The following is a 16,454-nucleotide window of genomic DNA, read 5'->3' on the forward strand; positions in this document are numbered from 1 at the left end:
CCCCAGATTTATCTAATTTTATTTGTTTAGCACATGTTTATCAGTGACTGAGATATTTATAGTATTTTTTGAATTCAAGAACTCTGTTTAAAGACCAAGATCTAATTGGGCACAGTAGTGCGTGCCTCTGTAGTCCCAGCAGCTTGGGAGGCTGAGGCAGGATGATCAGCAAGTCCAAAGCCAGCCTCAGTGATTTAGTGAGGCCCTAAACAACTTAGTGAGACCTTGTGTAAAAATAAAAAGTGCTGGGAATGTGGCTTCATGGTTAAGCACCTCTGGGTTTAATCCCTGGTGCCAAAAAAAAAAAAAAAAAAAAAAGTTCTAGAATTCTAGTTTATCTTGTGTAATTTTGGGAATGAGATTCCTGATAGGGTGTTTGGCAAGTTTTCTTGCCTTTTTTCAGTTGACTAGGGAAGCATTTTTTTGTTTTGTTTTTTTTTTTTTGGACCCAGGATTGAACTCGGGCACTCAACCACTGAGCCACATTCCCACCCCTATTTTGTATTTTATTTAGAGACAGTGTCTCACAGAGTTGCTGAGTGCCTTGCCCTTGCTGAGGCTGGCTTTGAACTCCTTGGGATCCTCTTGCCTCAGCCTTTTGAGCTGCTGGGATTATAGGCGTGCTTCACTACGCCCTGGCTGGACTAGGGAAGCTTTTGATGAGACAAAGGATAGGAATCAGTATGCACAGATGAAACAATATAAGGCAGTATTTCCATTTATTCTCATATCCTTCTTAGTCATCAGTTTGCATGAGAAGACCTTATGGAGATTTGTATGCGCTGGTGATGTCCTACTATTTCCTTTTACACAGTATATTGGGTGGTCTCTAAATGATGTGTGCAGAGAAAAAAAGATTTGTGTTATCTAGTTTTTCCTATTCACCAATTCTTCATTCTGGTCTTTTTTTTTTTTTTAATTTTCTATTTAAAGTTGGTAGTAAGTGTGGTAGATTTTTCAGAATATAAGGCATCTGGCATGTTACCTTAATTAATGAGATTGATATAACTTTTCCCCCACCAAGTCTCCCAGATGTACTCCCCTCCTAAAAATAGAGGGGAGGAAGATAATTATTTCATTTATCCCATACTCAGTTACCTTGTCACTCAGGTCCTAGAGAATCTTTTGGGATTGAGTTAAATTCTGTGTAGTTTAAGCATCAGATTATTTGTTGCTGTGGTTTTTTACACTACAAATGATACTCTTGTAACTACTTATGAATTCCATTGTAGTGGGAGTTCTCCTTATCTGAGACAGCTGCCTAACCTTTAAATAATTGCCTTAGTATCAGACATTTTATGCTAGTTAGGTATGATCAGTGTAGCAGGGACCCTGTGATAGAAAACAAGGTGATATGCTTAAGGAACTCATGTTCTGAAAGGAAATGGGTCTATAGAAGGCACTAATAAATATTTCTGGAGAGGGAACGATCTCTGGAAATTGAAAGTACAAGTTGAAGGTTCCTAATCTGAAAAATCTGAAATCTAAGTACTCAATCTGAAACTAAGCACAAATGTGGTTCCACAGTGGCAGATTCCATTCCTGACTTCATTAATACGCAGGTGCACCAAAAATATTGTACAAAATATTCCTTCATGGCTCGTGTACAAGGTATACTCATGAAACAAATTAATTTTGTGTTTAAACTTGAGTCCCATCCCTAAGATGTCTCATTATATATATGCAAATATTCCAAAACCTAGAAAAATCTGAAATCCAAAACCACTTTTGGTCCCAAGCATTTTGGATAAAGGATATTCAACCTGTATTTTAGATAGTCTAGATTAAAAAAAGGTATTCATTTCTCACTTGCCAATATTTGAATTAACTTGAAAGACTTATATTGTATATCTTTGGACCTTTTTAAGGTTAAAAATGCATAATCTGAAAATTCACTTGGTTTAGTTTTTTTCTGTTACAACTTCAGAAAATTTAATAGGGAAAAAGTCTTAACTTTGCATAAATGAAGAAGAAAGCAGCTTACCCACTTGTTTGGTAGTAAGCTCTCCAGCCTTCCATGCTGGGGATCTCTGTGTGAAGCTGATTCAGCCACTTTTAATGTTACTTGCCCTTTAGCAGTGCTTTATCCTTGTCAACTTATTGCAGTCTTTGCAGTTGATCTCTGTTGGACAGAGCATTGTTTTACAAGGAACTATCTCAGTGGTTAAGTTAGAATAATAGTTTCCTAACTTTTTGGCCCTTAATTCTTAAATGACTAAGGAATGGAAGGGCTTTTGTTCATGTGGTTATCTCTTGAATCCTTATCACACTGCATATTAAAAGTGAAGTTTTTAATATACCTATTTAAAAATTAAAATACATTACATATTAATATAATTAATACCAAATCTAATTTTCAACAAAGTCCTGAAAAGAGTGACATTGTTAAACATTTTTGCAAATCTATTTACTGTCCGGTTTAAAAAGAAGATCACTAGATTCTGTTTGTGCATTTGATCTGTAATATATTACATATATGTGGCATTTGCAGAAACACTCCATTGTACTGTTGTGAGAATGTGAGAATAAAAAAGACCAGTGCCCTTCAAAAATTATTATTTTGCAAATAATTTTGATCTCCCAAGTTAGTTTTAGATTTCTGAACCAGATTTGGGGTACTAATTTGAGAATTGCTATTTAGGGATTTCTAAACAAGATCTAGGCAATTGTGAGGTATTTTCCAAGCTGTTTGGCCATCATTAATGTTGTGTCTTACAAGTGCTTAGAATGTTCTAGAGTCACAAGTAAAGACAATTTAAGATATCTATGGGCATGTTAACGCTCTGGATGTTTTCTGACTTAGGATTTTCTTGTTCTTAATGTAATAGGTGAACTTAACCGTATTCTATTAAAATGTTTTTAATTGGTTTTATTTAGGAGTCCACTAAGTTTTATTTGGTTATTTGGGACACTTGGCATCTTTATTATTTTAATTTTTTAATTAAATTTGATATCAGGACAGCATGTTAAATTGGAAGAAGCAGGAGTATGATTTGTGTTTCTAGGTCTCTTTGAGTAGCAAGGGGTGACTAAGAACTTCAGTTGCTACTCTATTGTCAATAATTCTGTACAAGTATACCATTTCCAATGATGGTGGTGTTCAGCAAGTTGGTTATTCAAAATTACCCTCTCATGAGAGTAGTTATTTATATGAAATCTTTATTAATATTTATTTGGTTATGCTAGGCATTATACAAAGTAAGTTAGGTTGAACTCATCTTTTAAACAGATCAGGGACCAGATTCACTTCTGTGTAATACACAGATTATGAGTTGAAGTTAGTGTTTATTTTGTGATTAGTTATTGCAGGATATAAGTTGTATCCTTCAAGTATTGAGAATGTTGACCTAAATTTTCATCAGTATATGACCTTTATTTTTTCATAATCTATATTTATAAACATACTAGGTATATATCTTATGCAATTGTAAAGTCCAAAAAAATTTTTTTAAGATGGGGATTTCACTGGTTTGCTCAAATGAGTCTAGAACTCAAGGCACAAGTGATCCTCCCACTTCAGCCTCCCAAGTAGCTGGGACTACAGGTATATGCCACTGCACCTGGCTCAAAATATTCTTAGATAGTAGCAAATATAAAATTTTGTGAAGTTTAAACTTGCTACATTAATGTGAGAAATGATATTGCTATGTTGAATCTAAATCAGTTGCAACTCAAACTTTTTTATGTTTATCTGGAGATCTTGTAAATGGACATTTTGAGTTAGTAGATCTGGGATGGAGGCTGAGATGCTGGGATGGAGGCTGAGATGATGCCTTTTTTACAAGTCTACACCTAAACTGCTTCTTCTGAAACTATACTTTGAATAGCAGGACCTAGTAACCATTTCCACTAGAATGTAATGTCCCCTGTAATGGAATTTTTTTCTTTTATTTTTGAAGGATTCTCACCATGTTGCCCAGACTAGGGCTCCAGCAGTCCTCCTGTCTTACCCTCCTGAGTAGCTGGGACTGTAGGTGCATGCCACTGCATCCATATGGATTTTGAGTTGAGCATTCCTGTATTAGCAAAAGCTCAATTAATTTTTCTGATACCTTTTTTAAAACTTGATTTTGAGGCCCCTCCTTTATGGAACTGGGAATTAAATTAAAATTATTGTGTCATAACAAGTCATCTCAATCTTAATGGCTTAAAACAATAAAAATCACTTTCTTTTCATGGCTCTCTATGTTGACTGAGCTTAATTAGGTAGATCTTGCTTGGGGTCTCTTTGATCACAGTCAGGTGGTGATTGTAATGGGATCATCTTAAGGGTTTCCTCACTCTGTTCTTCACTTCTGATCATTGGTACCTCTGCTGAAGCTGTCTGCTGGAGCCTGTATTTGACCTTTCCCTGTGGCCTGGACAGTAGGTTGGCAGTGAGCATCCCAAGAGACAGTATAGCTGCTGGTTTAAGGCATAGGCCCAGAAACTGGAACATGACCTATCTATTGATCAAGCAATCACAGAGTCCCCACATTAAAGGGGAGTAGACAGAGACCCTCAAGTCTCAGTGTCATAGACATTTGAGTCAGGTTTTAAAATCTCTACAGCGGAGGGGCTGGAGTTGTGGCTCAGTGGTCAAGCACTTGCCTGGCATGTGTGAGGCCCTGCGTTTGATCCTCAGCACCACATATAAATAATAAAATAAAAGATCATTTACAACTAAAAAATATTAAAAATAAATAAAATCTCTACAGCTGGTTAAGAGGCACTAGAGAAGCTGGTAAGAGTCTTAGAGCTGGGTATGGTAGCGCATGATAAATGATGACTTATCATTTAGTGCACTTAGCATTAGTTCTTTTTACCACTGTGTAGTAGTCTATTATGCAGATATATAGTAATTTGTTTATAAATTATCTGGTAGGTGAATATTTGAGTTGTTTCCATCTTCTACTGATATGGAAGATATAAATGATGATTTATATTTGACCTTCATAATTTTAATATTAACTGTTTTTAGTAATCCTAGCAGTTTGGGATCTAAGGCACGAGGATTTAGAGTTTAAAGCTAGCCTTAGCAATCGAGGGGCTAAGCAACTCAGTGAGAACCTGTCTATAAGTAAAATACAAAATAAGGTTAGGGATTTGCTCAGTGGTCAAGTGTCCCTGAGTTCAATCACTGGTACCCACCCCCCACCGCCAAAAAAAAAAAAAAAAAAAGAGAGTCTTAGAAATTTAGGGGTTTTGAATTGTGCAATAATTTGGAAAGGAGTTGAATTTTTTATGTTTCAAAACTAAATTCACATTCATTAGATGGTTTTTCAATAGAAAATGCCCATCATTTAATGAAATTTTCTATTTGGAATTCCATGTATCTTTAAAAGACTTTATGCTATATTGTTCTCAAAATTATTGCTGTTATTGTTTTACTTTTTTGGTGTTGAGGATTGAACCCAGGGACCTCAAATACTGTTTAGAAAAAAGCGTTTTTTTAACAGTGTTTTTTAGAAAAAACACTGTTAAAAAAAACACTCACTGTACTAGTGAGCTACACCCCATTCCATTCTTTTTTTTTATTTTTACATATGATTTTTATTTAATTTTTCCAAAAGCCAAACACCAAAGTTGAATATATGCCTGCACATAATTAATGGATATCATGTTTTTAAAAAGTTTCCTTTGTAGTAACATTATTTTAACACATGGTTTACTAAATTACCAGAAAAGAGTAAAGATTTATTATTTCCATAACTTACATTAGACCTACAGAATTTTAATCTTAACTGTTTTTAGTAAACTCTTAAAATACTTTCTGTATTTGTTTCTTAACCATTTTTATAGTACTACTGGAAATTCAAATGAAACAATTTTTGAAGTATGATTGACAAAGTTCATAAACTTCTAAGTGTGTATCTTTTACCCTAATCATGATGAATAGACTATTTCCATTATCCCAAGTGTTGTCTCATGACTATGTAAGTGATCCTCTCTATACAGCAGGGCTTTTAGCCAGTAGTTACTATAGTTTTGGGACTTTCTGTTTGTTTTTTGCTAGGTTTGCCTTTTCTAGAAATTCTTATACGTAGATGATAGAGTATGTAGTCTTTGGCTTAGTATGATGCCGTTCAGATTCACCTGCTTTAATGCAGGTAGTATTAGTTCTTTTATCATTGTGTAGTATTCCATTGTGCAAATATATAGTAATTTGTTTATAAATTATCTGGTAGATGAATATTTTGGTTGTTTCCATCTTTTTTGTGTATGAATATAGTGAACATTTGAGTACAAGTCTGTGTGTGGACACATTTTTCTCTTAGGTAAATGCCTAGGAGTGGGATTGCTGGGTCATATGATAAATGTATGTTTAACTTTAAGAAGTGGTATCTTCCAAAGTGGCTGTACCTTTTTGCATTCCTTCCGGGGATGTGCATGAGTTTCAGTTGTTCCACATCCTATCTGAGCACTTGGTATTATCAGTCTTTAGTTTTAGTCATTCTTGTGTCTGCATATGACATCTCATTGTGGTTTCAATTTATATTTTCTTATTAACTAGTTGCACTGATCATCTTATTATTACATGTTTATTTGCCATTCTTGCATCTCATTGGTTAAGTGTTTAAGTATGTGTTATTTTTTGATATAGGTTTCTAGGAGTTCTTTATATATTAAAAACAAATTCATCATAACATACATGTGTTGTATATGTTTTCTTTGGTCTGCAGCATGCCTTTTCATTTTGTTAGCAGTGTCTTTTTTTAAAAAAATCATCTTTTATTTGGAGATCATTGGGAGTTGCATGCAATTTTAATAATGGTTTCCCCCAGTGGTAACATCTTGCAAAATTGGACTAGAGTATCATAACCCAGACATCAACATTAATGAAATCCACTGGTTACCTTTAGATTTGCTTGGTTTCATTTATGCTGTGTGTGTGTGTATTCTATACATTATCATCACATGTATAGAACTGTATTGCCATAGTCTAGATGCAGAACATCACAGCAAGGATCTGTTATGTTGTTCATTGGTTACCACACTCATCTCCCTGCTGCATATCCTTCCCCTGCCTGTCCTTAACCCGTGGTAACTGCATATCTGTCCTACATTTGTAAAGTTTTGTACTTTCAAAAGTGTCATATAAATGGAATTCTGTATGTGTGTAACCTTTTGGGATTTTCCTATGCAGCCTAATTCTCTTGATTTCCAGTCAAATTCTTGCATATATCCATAGTTTATAATTCCATTTTATTGCTGAATAATATTCCCAGAATGGGAATGAACCACAGCTTATTCAGCCGTTTGCCTTTTGTGGGACACCTGGGTTGTATTCTGTTTTTTTTGACTGTTGTATATTAAACTGCCACAAAAGTTTTTCTACGAGTATCTCTGTAAACATAAATTTTTGTTACTTAGGGATAAATGTGAAAGACTGCAGTTGCTGGGTTGTATGTTTAGTACATTTTTAGTTTTATAAAAAGTGAATGGATTATTCCAGAGTGGCAATTTCTTTTTACATTTCTAGCAGTAATATATGAGTAATCCAGTTCCTCTACATCCTTACCAGCACTGATTATTACCTCTGTTTGGAAGGGTGGTATCTGATTGTGTAGTGTTATTCCACTGTGGTTTTGATTTGCATTTCCCAAATGGCTAATGATGTCTTTTGTTTGGCATCTATATATCCTCTTCAGTGGAATGCCTTTTCTTGCCTTTTGTCCATTTTCTGTTAAGTTGTTTGAATTGTTACTGTCGAGTTTTGAAAGTTTTAAAAATACATTCTAGATATTAGTCCTTTTTCAGAGAGGTGGTCTTTAAATATTTTTCCTACTCTGAAGCTTGTTTTTTCATTCCCTTTGTATGATCTTTCCAACAGCAAGAGTTTTTAATTTTGATAGGCATCTTTTTTTAATTGTGCTTTTAATTTCAAGTCTTAACTCTTGCCTATTTCTAGATCCTAAACATTTCGTATCTTTCCTAAAAGTTTTATGTTTTTATGCTTTTCACTTAAATTTTCACTCTGGTGTGAGAATTGAGATTGAGATTTTTTTTTGTTTGTTTTAATTGTAGGAGAGGTGCAGTTTGTACCAGCATGCTCTTTGGAATGGTTATTCTTTTTACATTTAACTTCTTTTGTATTTTGTACCCATAAAATATCAGTTGGGAGACTGGGGTTGTGGCTCAGTAGTAGAGTGCTTGTCTTGTATATGTGAGGCCCTGGGTTTGATCATCAGGACTACAGAAAGATAAATTTAGAAAAGGTATTGTGTCCTTCTACAACTTAAAAAAAACAAAAACAAAAACAAAAAAAGTTGGCCATACTTTTCTGGGGCTAATTTTGGTTTCTCTTTTCTGTAGATTTGTATCTATCCCTGTACCAGTACCACAGTTTGCTATTATAGTTATATATATAGCCTTGAAATCTGGTAAAGTAATTTCTCTCATTCATCCTCTGCCACTCCCAAATTGTTATTAGCTATTTTGGTTTCTTTGCCTTTCTGTATAAATTTTAGAGTAATCTTGTATTTGTTACATCCTAAATATCTTGCTGGGGTTTTTATTAAACCTGTATGTCATGGGGGAGGACTGTTATCTTTTCATTTGTTTCTATCTTTTTAGATTTCTTACGCCAGTATTTTGTAAGTTTCAACATATACGTCCTGTACATATTTTGTTAAAGTTGAATATTTTATTTTCTTAGGATTGAATATAAGTGATGGGTTCCCCCCCCTTCACTTTTTAAAAAGTACTCATTTTTAGAATTACAGAAAAGTTGTGGCAATAGTACTGAGTCCCGTATACCTCATATCCACTTTCCTTGTCTGTTAACATATTAGCTTGGTATACTTGTTACAACTAAGGAAAATTATATATTAACTGAAATGAATACTTTATATAGATTTCTTTATTTTTTAACTTACTGTCCTATATCTGTTCAAGGATTCCCATATAGGGTATAACGTTACATTTAGAGTAGTCATTTCTCAGACTCATCTTGTGTGTGATAGTTACTCAGATTTCAACCTGTTATTGATATTTTTTTTTAAATTTTTTATTGTTGTCTGTTCAAAACATTACATAGTTCTTGATATATCATATTTTACAATTTGATTCAAGTGGGTTATGAGCTCCCATTTTTACCCCATATACAGATTGCAGAATTACATCAGTTACACATCCATTGATTTACATATTGCCATACTAGTGTCTGTTGTATTCTGCTGCCTTTCCTATCCTCTACTATCCCCCCTCCCCTCCCCTCCCCTCCCCTCCCCTCCCCTCCCCTCCCCTCCTCTCCCCTCTTCTCTCTCTGCCCCCTCTACTGACATTCGTTTGTCCCCCTTATATTATTTTTCCCCTTCCCCTCACTTCCTCTTGTACGTACTTTTGTATAACTCTGAGGGTCTCCTTCCATTTCCATGCACTTTCCCTTCTCTCTCCCTTTCCCTCCCACCTCTCATCCCTGTTTAATGTTAATCTTCTTCTCCTGCTCTTCGACCCTACTCTGTTCTTAGTTACTCTCCTTATATCAAAGAAGACATTTGGCATTTGTTTTTTAGGGATTGGCTAGCTTCACTTAGCATAATCTGCTCTAATGCCATCCATTTCCCTGTAAATTCTATGATTTTGTCATTTTTTAATGCAGAGTAATACTCCATTGTGTATAAATGCCACATTTTTTTTATCCATTCATCCATTGAAGGGCATCTAGGTTGGTTCCACAGTCTAGCTATTGTGAATTGTGCTGCTATGAACATCGATGTAGCAGTGTCCCTGTAGCATGCTCTTTTTAGGTCTTTAGGGAATAGACCGAGAAGGGGAATAGCTGGGTCAAATGGTGGCTCCATTCCCAGCTTTCCAAGAAATCTCCATACTGCTTTCCAAATTGGCTGCACCAATTTGCAGTCCCACCAGCAATGTACAAGTGTACCCTTTTCCCCACATCCTCTCCAGCACTTGTTGTTGTTTGACTTCATAATGGCTGCCAATCTAACTGGAGTGAGATGGTATCTTAGGGTGGTTTTGATTTGCATTTCTCTGACTGCTAGAGATGGTGAGCATTTTTTCATGTACTTGTTGATTGATTGTATGTCCTCCTCTGAGAAGTGTCTGTTCAGGTCCTTGGCCCATTTGTTGATTGGGTTGTTTGTTCTCTTATTGTCTAATTTTTTGAGTTCTTTGTATACTCTGGATATTAGGGCTCTATCTGAAGTGTGAGGAGTAAAGATTTGTTCCCAGGATGTAGGCTCTCTATTTACCTCTCTTATTGTATCTTTTGCTGAGAAAAAACTTTTTAGTTTGAGTAAGTCCCATTTGTTGATTCTAGTTATTAACTTTTGTGCTATGGGTGTCCTATTGAGGAATTTGGAGCCCGACCCCACAGTATGTAGATCGTAGCCAACTTTTTCTTCTATCAGACGGCGTGTCTCTGATTTGATATCAAGCTCCTTGATCCATTTTGAATTAACTTTTGTGCATGGCGAGAGAAAGGGATTCAGTTTCATTTTGTTGCATATGGATTTCCAGTTTTCCCAGCACCATTTGTTGAAGATGCTATCCTTCCTCCATTGCATGCTTTTAGCCCCTTTATCAAATATAAGGTAGTTGTAGTTTTGTGGATTGGTTTCTGTGTCCTCTATTCTGTACCATTGGTCCACCCGCCTGTTTTGGTACCAGTACCATGCTGTTTTTGTTACTATTGCTCTGTAGTATAGTTTGAAGTCTGGTATCGCTATACCGCCTGATTCACACTTCCTGCTTAGCATTGTTTTTGCTATTCTGGGTCTTTTATTTTTCCATATGAATTTCATGATTGCTTTCTCTATTTCTACAAGAAATGCCGTTGGGATTTTGATTGGCATTGCATTAAACCTATAGAGAACTTTTGGTAATATTGCCATTTTGATGATGTTAGTTCTGCCTATCCATGAACAGGGTATATTTTTCCATCTTCTAAGATCTTCTTTTTCTCTCTTTAGGGTTCTGTAGTTTTCATTGTATAAGTCTTTCACCTCTTTTGTTAGGTTGATTCCCAAGTATTTTATTTTTTTTTGAAGATATTGTGAATGGAGTGGTTGTCCTCATTTCCATTTCAGAGGATTTGTCGCTGATATACAGGAATGCCTTTGATTTATGCGTGTTGATTTTATATCCTGCCACTTTGCTGAATTCATTTATTAGCTCTAATAATTTCTTTGTAGACCCTTTTGGGTCTGCTAGGTATAGAATCATGTCATCTGCAAATAGTGATAATTTAAGTTCTTCTTTTCCTATTTTGATGCCTTTAATTTCTTTCGTCTGTCTAATTGCTCTGGCCAGTGTTTCGAGAACTATGTTGAACAGAAGTGGTGAGAGAGGGCATCCCTGTCTTGTTCCAGATTTTAGAGGGAATGCCTTCAATTTTTCTCCATTCAGAATGATGCTAGCCTGAGGCTTAGCATAGATTGCTTTTACAATATTGAGGTATGTTCCTGTTATCCCTAGTTTTTCTAGAGTTTTGAACATAAAGGGATGCTGTACTTTGTCGAATGCTTTTTCCGCATCTATCGAGATGATCATATGGTTCAACCTGTTATTGATATTGATGTTGGTTATTTGGTTGAAATGTGCTGTTTGTCAGGTTTCTCCACTGTAAAATTTCTCTTTCCATTTTGTACTCTTTGGTAGGAAGTCAGGTGCATAGTTCAGAATTTAGGAGTGTGAAATTATATTGTACCTCTTTAAGGTTGGAGTTCTGCATAATTTATTTAGCCTCCGCACAGATTGTCTCTTCCTAATTTATTCAGCCATTTATCAATATGAACTTTTGGATATTATTTTGTAATTGTAGATACTATTTTTGACTACAATTTAGTACTACATTATTTAATTTGTTGCTCTAGTTAATTAACTAACAAATTAATTAATCAATTGCTTTCTTTGTCTTGGAAGCTCGGTTTATATATCCCTTTGTCATATTCTCAACATCGTCTGTATGTGTGTACACAAGTATGTGGGCACATGACTTTTCTTGGTTTTGTTTAATTACTTCCTTACTTTCTGACACTACAAGATATTTCAGTCTTACCTTGTCTGTATCCTGTAATCAGCTACTTTTGCATTCTTACCAGCAGTTGGTATTGTCAGTTTCTTCGATTTTAGCCATTTCAATAGGTAAGAAATGCTGGTTCCTTGATTTAATTTGCACTTCCCTAATGACAGATGATATGGAACATTTTTTCATTCACTTTTTTCTTTTGTCATATATGTATCATTTTTGCAAGGTTCTTTTACCCATATTTTAATTGGGTTCTTCTTGTTGAGTTTTAAGAGTTCTTTTGTATATTTTGGATATAATTCTTAGTATGTACAAGTCTTAGTACATGTAAGCATAGTATTTTGCATGTGTTTCTCCCAGTCTGTGGTTAGTCTTTTCATTTTCTTACCAGTATCCTTCTCAGAGCAGACATTTTTTAATTTTAATGAGTTTAAGTTATCCTTTTTATCTTTCATGATTTTTGCTTTTTGTGTTTCATTTAAAACCTCATTGCCGAATGCAAGATCAACAAACAAATTTTGTGGAGTTTTTCTTCTTCATGGTGCTGGTGGTTTTTGGCACATGGACAACCAGTACAAGCACCATATGGCAAAAGGGCTATTTTTTCCTATTTAATTTTCTCCTTTGTCACAGATCAGATACCATTAGTGTGGGTCTGTTTTTGGGCTTTTCATACCATTGGCCCATGTATGTTCTCTGTCACCACTGTGTCTTGGTAATACAATAAAGCTATTACCACTGTGTCTTGGTAATAGCTTTATTGTATGTCTTAGTATTGGGTAATGAGTTTTCCAACTTTGTTCTTCAGTTGACTAAGTCTTTTGCTTTGTCATGTAACCATAGAAAGTTGGTGCTCACTGAAAGAATATTTCAGAAGCTACTTCAGAAGCTATTAGAGTACATCATATTATATTTGCTTAGTTTTGTAACTGAAATTTTGAGCAAATATTTCAGAAATTAGATTATTTCCCATTTTCTAGAGAAGGGAGTATAATCAGAATTGGGCTTGAGTTCCTGATGTGTTGCTTTGGTTATTTGGTTGAAGTGTGCTGTTTGTCAGGTTTGAAATCTAGTAAAGTAATTTCTCTCATTTCATCCTCTGCCACCCCCAAATTGTTATTAGCTATTTTGGTTCCTTTGCCTTTCTGTATAAATTTTAGAGTAATCTTGTATTTGTTACTTTGTGGCCTTTTACAAACAATTTTATCATTTTAAGCTAAATCTCAATTATTAACATGTATTAAGTGACTATAGTATGTTTACCAGTTGGTCAGCATAATTCCTGATAGATGGTAAACACTCAAAAAACTTAATTTTTTATTAGAAGAATTCTGCCTTTCAAACTTAGGAGCATACAAATGTAACCCTATATTGTATTATTCTAGAGATGTTTGTTGATGAATACTCTAGAAATATAGTCCACAAAAGAAGATTCTTCAAGTTATTTTGTTGAGGTGAACGTAGTTTGAGTGAGGGCTGGCAAATTTTTGGAAGTGAGGTGTCAAACTCCAATATCCCCTCTTATCCAATTCTCAGAACCTGCTAGATAGTATCAAATACTGACAGAGATTCCTTTGGAGATACTCCTGGGAAATACAGAGCTGGACTTAGGTCGCTGTTACCTGATGCCTTGATTTTTTTCCTTACACCTTTCTATATACATTTAGTCCTAAGTGTTGCTGATTTGATCCTCGATACTGAGCTCACTGACTCTAACATCCTTAACTGCCACTGGTGGCAAGTTAGGTACTCATTGTTTTTCATCACAGTTACTATAGAAGCTGATTTTCCTGCTTTGTGTACTCATCAAGGCTGTCATTGATGGGAATCAGACTTTCTGAGTTCAAATCCCAGGTCTATTTTTTATGATTCTGGGCAAATTCTCTGTGTCTTAGTTAATTCATCTACCTAAAAAAGTATGACAGTGTTCAAATCTGGACCACAGTTATTGGAAATATTGCTGAAAATACACTGCCTACCTCCCAACCTGAGTTTCTGGTTGGCTTGTTTCTTGGGAGGAGGGTGTCAAGAAATGCATAACAAAAAACTTGTCAAGTCGTTCAGAGACCCTTTTGAAAGCCTTTAGGAGGCACAGTGCTCTTTGTTGTTTTAGGTTTTTATACTTTGTTTGCCTGATATGTGCATTCCCTTTGCTTGTTCTCTTCTTGTATACTCCAAGCTTATGTGTCAAGAAACCTCTGACTTTTCCCATTCTGGATTTGGTGCTGTAGGATGTGACCACCAGTTCAGTGTCAAACTATCTAAATTATAGGATAATTTATAGGGAACATATTTAATTTTGGGCTGTTTATGAAAGCTTCAGATTTCTTTATTTCATGGTACTTAGTATTTCATAATTCCTGGGTTACTACTACTGTCTGCCTCCCCTACTGAGCTCCTTGAAGCTGAATCTTTTATCTTCCATGTCTTGTTATATAATCTTACATAGTTTGAAGATACATATTTCTCTTTAGGAACTTATCTTTATCAGAATAAAGCATCTTCATGCAAGACATTCATCTATTTCATGAGTTCTTTGGTTTCTTATTGTGTCATTCTTTAGAATTTTTCTACCTTTTCTGCTTGAATATCTCAGACTGACTTCCTTGGTTTTCTTTAGGTTTTAACTGGAATGTAGTTTGGATACCCCAAGAAATATTAGTAGGTGAGGATATTCAGGAATGGTGCTAGAAATGAAACCAGGAATGTGAAAGATTCAGAACGTGTTTGGATCTGGATTTTGGATTTTATTTTGTGAACCATTGCTAATTCAGTGTAGATTTAAAAGTGTAGTCATTTTCCTCAAGGCATTAAATTTTTTAGTATTTCTGTTGGTAAAATGAGACAATAGACTAGATGATATTTGAAGTTTCTTCCAGCTCTGTAGTTTCTGCTATCCTAAATAAAAATGTACAAAGTCCAGGTATTTAGATGTTGATGATAGTCAAAATTGTACCTATGGTATCCTTAAAGTTTTCTGTTTTATAAATTTCTCCATTTAGACAAACAAAACTTTAATATCTGTGGAAGTTTTATTATTATTATTATTACTTAGATTTTTATTTATTTATTTTTGTGGTAGTGGGGATTGACTTATTTATTTTTTTGTGGTAGTGGAGATTGAACCCAAGGTATACTCTACCACTGTGCTATACCCCCAGCCCTTTTTTATTTTGACACAGGGTCTTGCTAAGTTGCCAGATCTGGTCTCAAACTTGTAATACTCCTACCTTAACCTCCTGAGTCCCTGGGATTACAACTGTGCACTACTGTGCCTGATTACTTAGATTTTTATTTTTGAGCTCTTATAACTCTTTCTGAGTTCCATATAACCCAGCCACTTTATTGAAGTGGTGGATGCAGGGAGGCTGATAAGTACTCGTGATACTCGTGTTGTCATGAAAAGAACTTGTTGAGTATTTTCTCATTTTGCTGCCAGTACATGAAAGAAGTTCAAATAATAAAATTTTTTGTGTGACTCTGATAGATTATTTGCTCTTGAGTAATATTTAGGTCTTCTTTGTTTTCATTTAAGTGCCAAGGATGACATTGATCTTGATGCCTTGGCTGCAGAAATAGAAGGAGCTGGTGCTGCCAAGGAGCAGGAACCTCAAAAGTCAAAGGGGAAAAAGAAAAAAGAGAAAAAGAAGCAGGACTTTGAGTAAGTATATTTGAATACATTTGATTTTTGTTGGTTTTGGTACTGGATTCACTTAATAAACTATTCAAATGCTTCAAAAATGTGTTGTATTCTTTTTCTAGTGAAGATGATATTCTGAAGGAACTGGAAGAATTGTCTTTGGAAGCTCAAGGCATCAAAGCTGACAGAGAAACTGCTGCTGTGAAGGTGAAACATTATTTTACCCATTTGTGTTTCATGTTCCATTAGTTCTTCCAGTGCTGTTTTTGGGAGCTGCATTTGGAAATGTATAAATGTAGATATATTAGTTTATAAAATCTGATGCAAAGGAAGAAAACAAATTTTAGGAAAGAATAATGTACTTTAAAACCTTTCACAGATACAAAAATGTGTTACTTGTGAATCTAAAGGTATTTGTTGAATGTTGCCTACTAATAAAATTGGTATGTTTTTGGACATAGGATGTCATCTTCCATCTCCACCTTTAATTTTCTATATTTTCTTTTTTATCCTTTGAATTTATTTAAGCCTCAAATAATGGGAAACCTATACATAATTTTCTTTTTAAGTTTTTCCCTTAGGTTTTCTATGCCATTTAATAAATGTAGGCTGGTGATTAGTGCTTGTTTCAGAGCACCTAGATTTTAAAATGTGTGTATAGTGAGATATCTCAGGACTAGTCAAGCCTCTGGTGCTTTGTTTAGCTTTTTTGTTGTTTTGTCGAAAACAAACAATAAGAAACTTTATTTTGAAATTATTTTGAGAGAATTTTAAGAAATGTGTACTTAGTAAAGCATATGACTGAGGGGTCTCAGTTACTTTTAAAAAATGAAAATGATT

General features: G+C 34.8%; 1 protein-coding gene across 2 annotated transcripts in view; it reads left to right on the forward strand.

Annotated features, from left to right (window-relative positions):
- Positions 1 to 16,454, forward strand: part of Eif5b (eukaryotic translation initiation factor 5B) — a 59,912-nt gene that overhangs the window by 3,058 nt on the left and 40,400 nt on the right. For both annotated transcript variants that reach the window (XM_046440380.2, XM_046440381.2), the window contains exons 2-3: positions 15,510 to 15,635; positions 15,737 to 15,821. In XM_046440380.2, the coding sequence (XP_046296336.1) occupies positions 15,510 to 15,635; positions 15,737 to 15,821 (211 nt within the window). The remainder of the gene's footprint in view (positions 1 to 15,509; positions 15,636 to 15,736; positions 15,822 to 16,454) is intronic.

Source organism: Marmota monax, unplaced genomic scaffold (genome assembly GCF_021218885.2).
Source record: "Marmota monax isolate L192 unplaced genomic scaffold, Marmota_monax_Labrador192_F-V1.1 WCK01_AAM20220418_F8-fsc00210, whole genome shotgun sequence".
Taxonomy (NCBI): Eukaryota; Metazoa; Chordata; class Mammalia; order Rodentia; family Sciuridae; genus Marmota; species Marmota monax.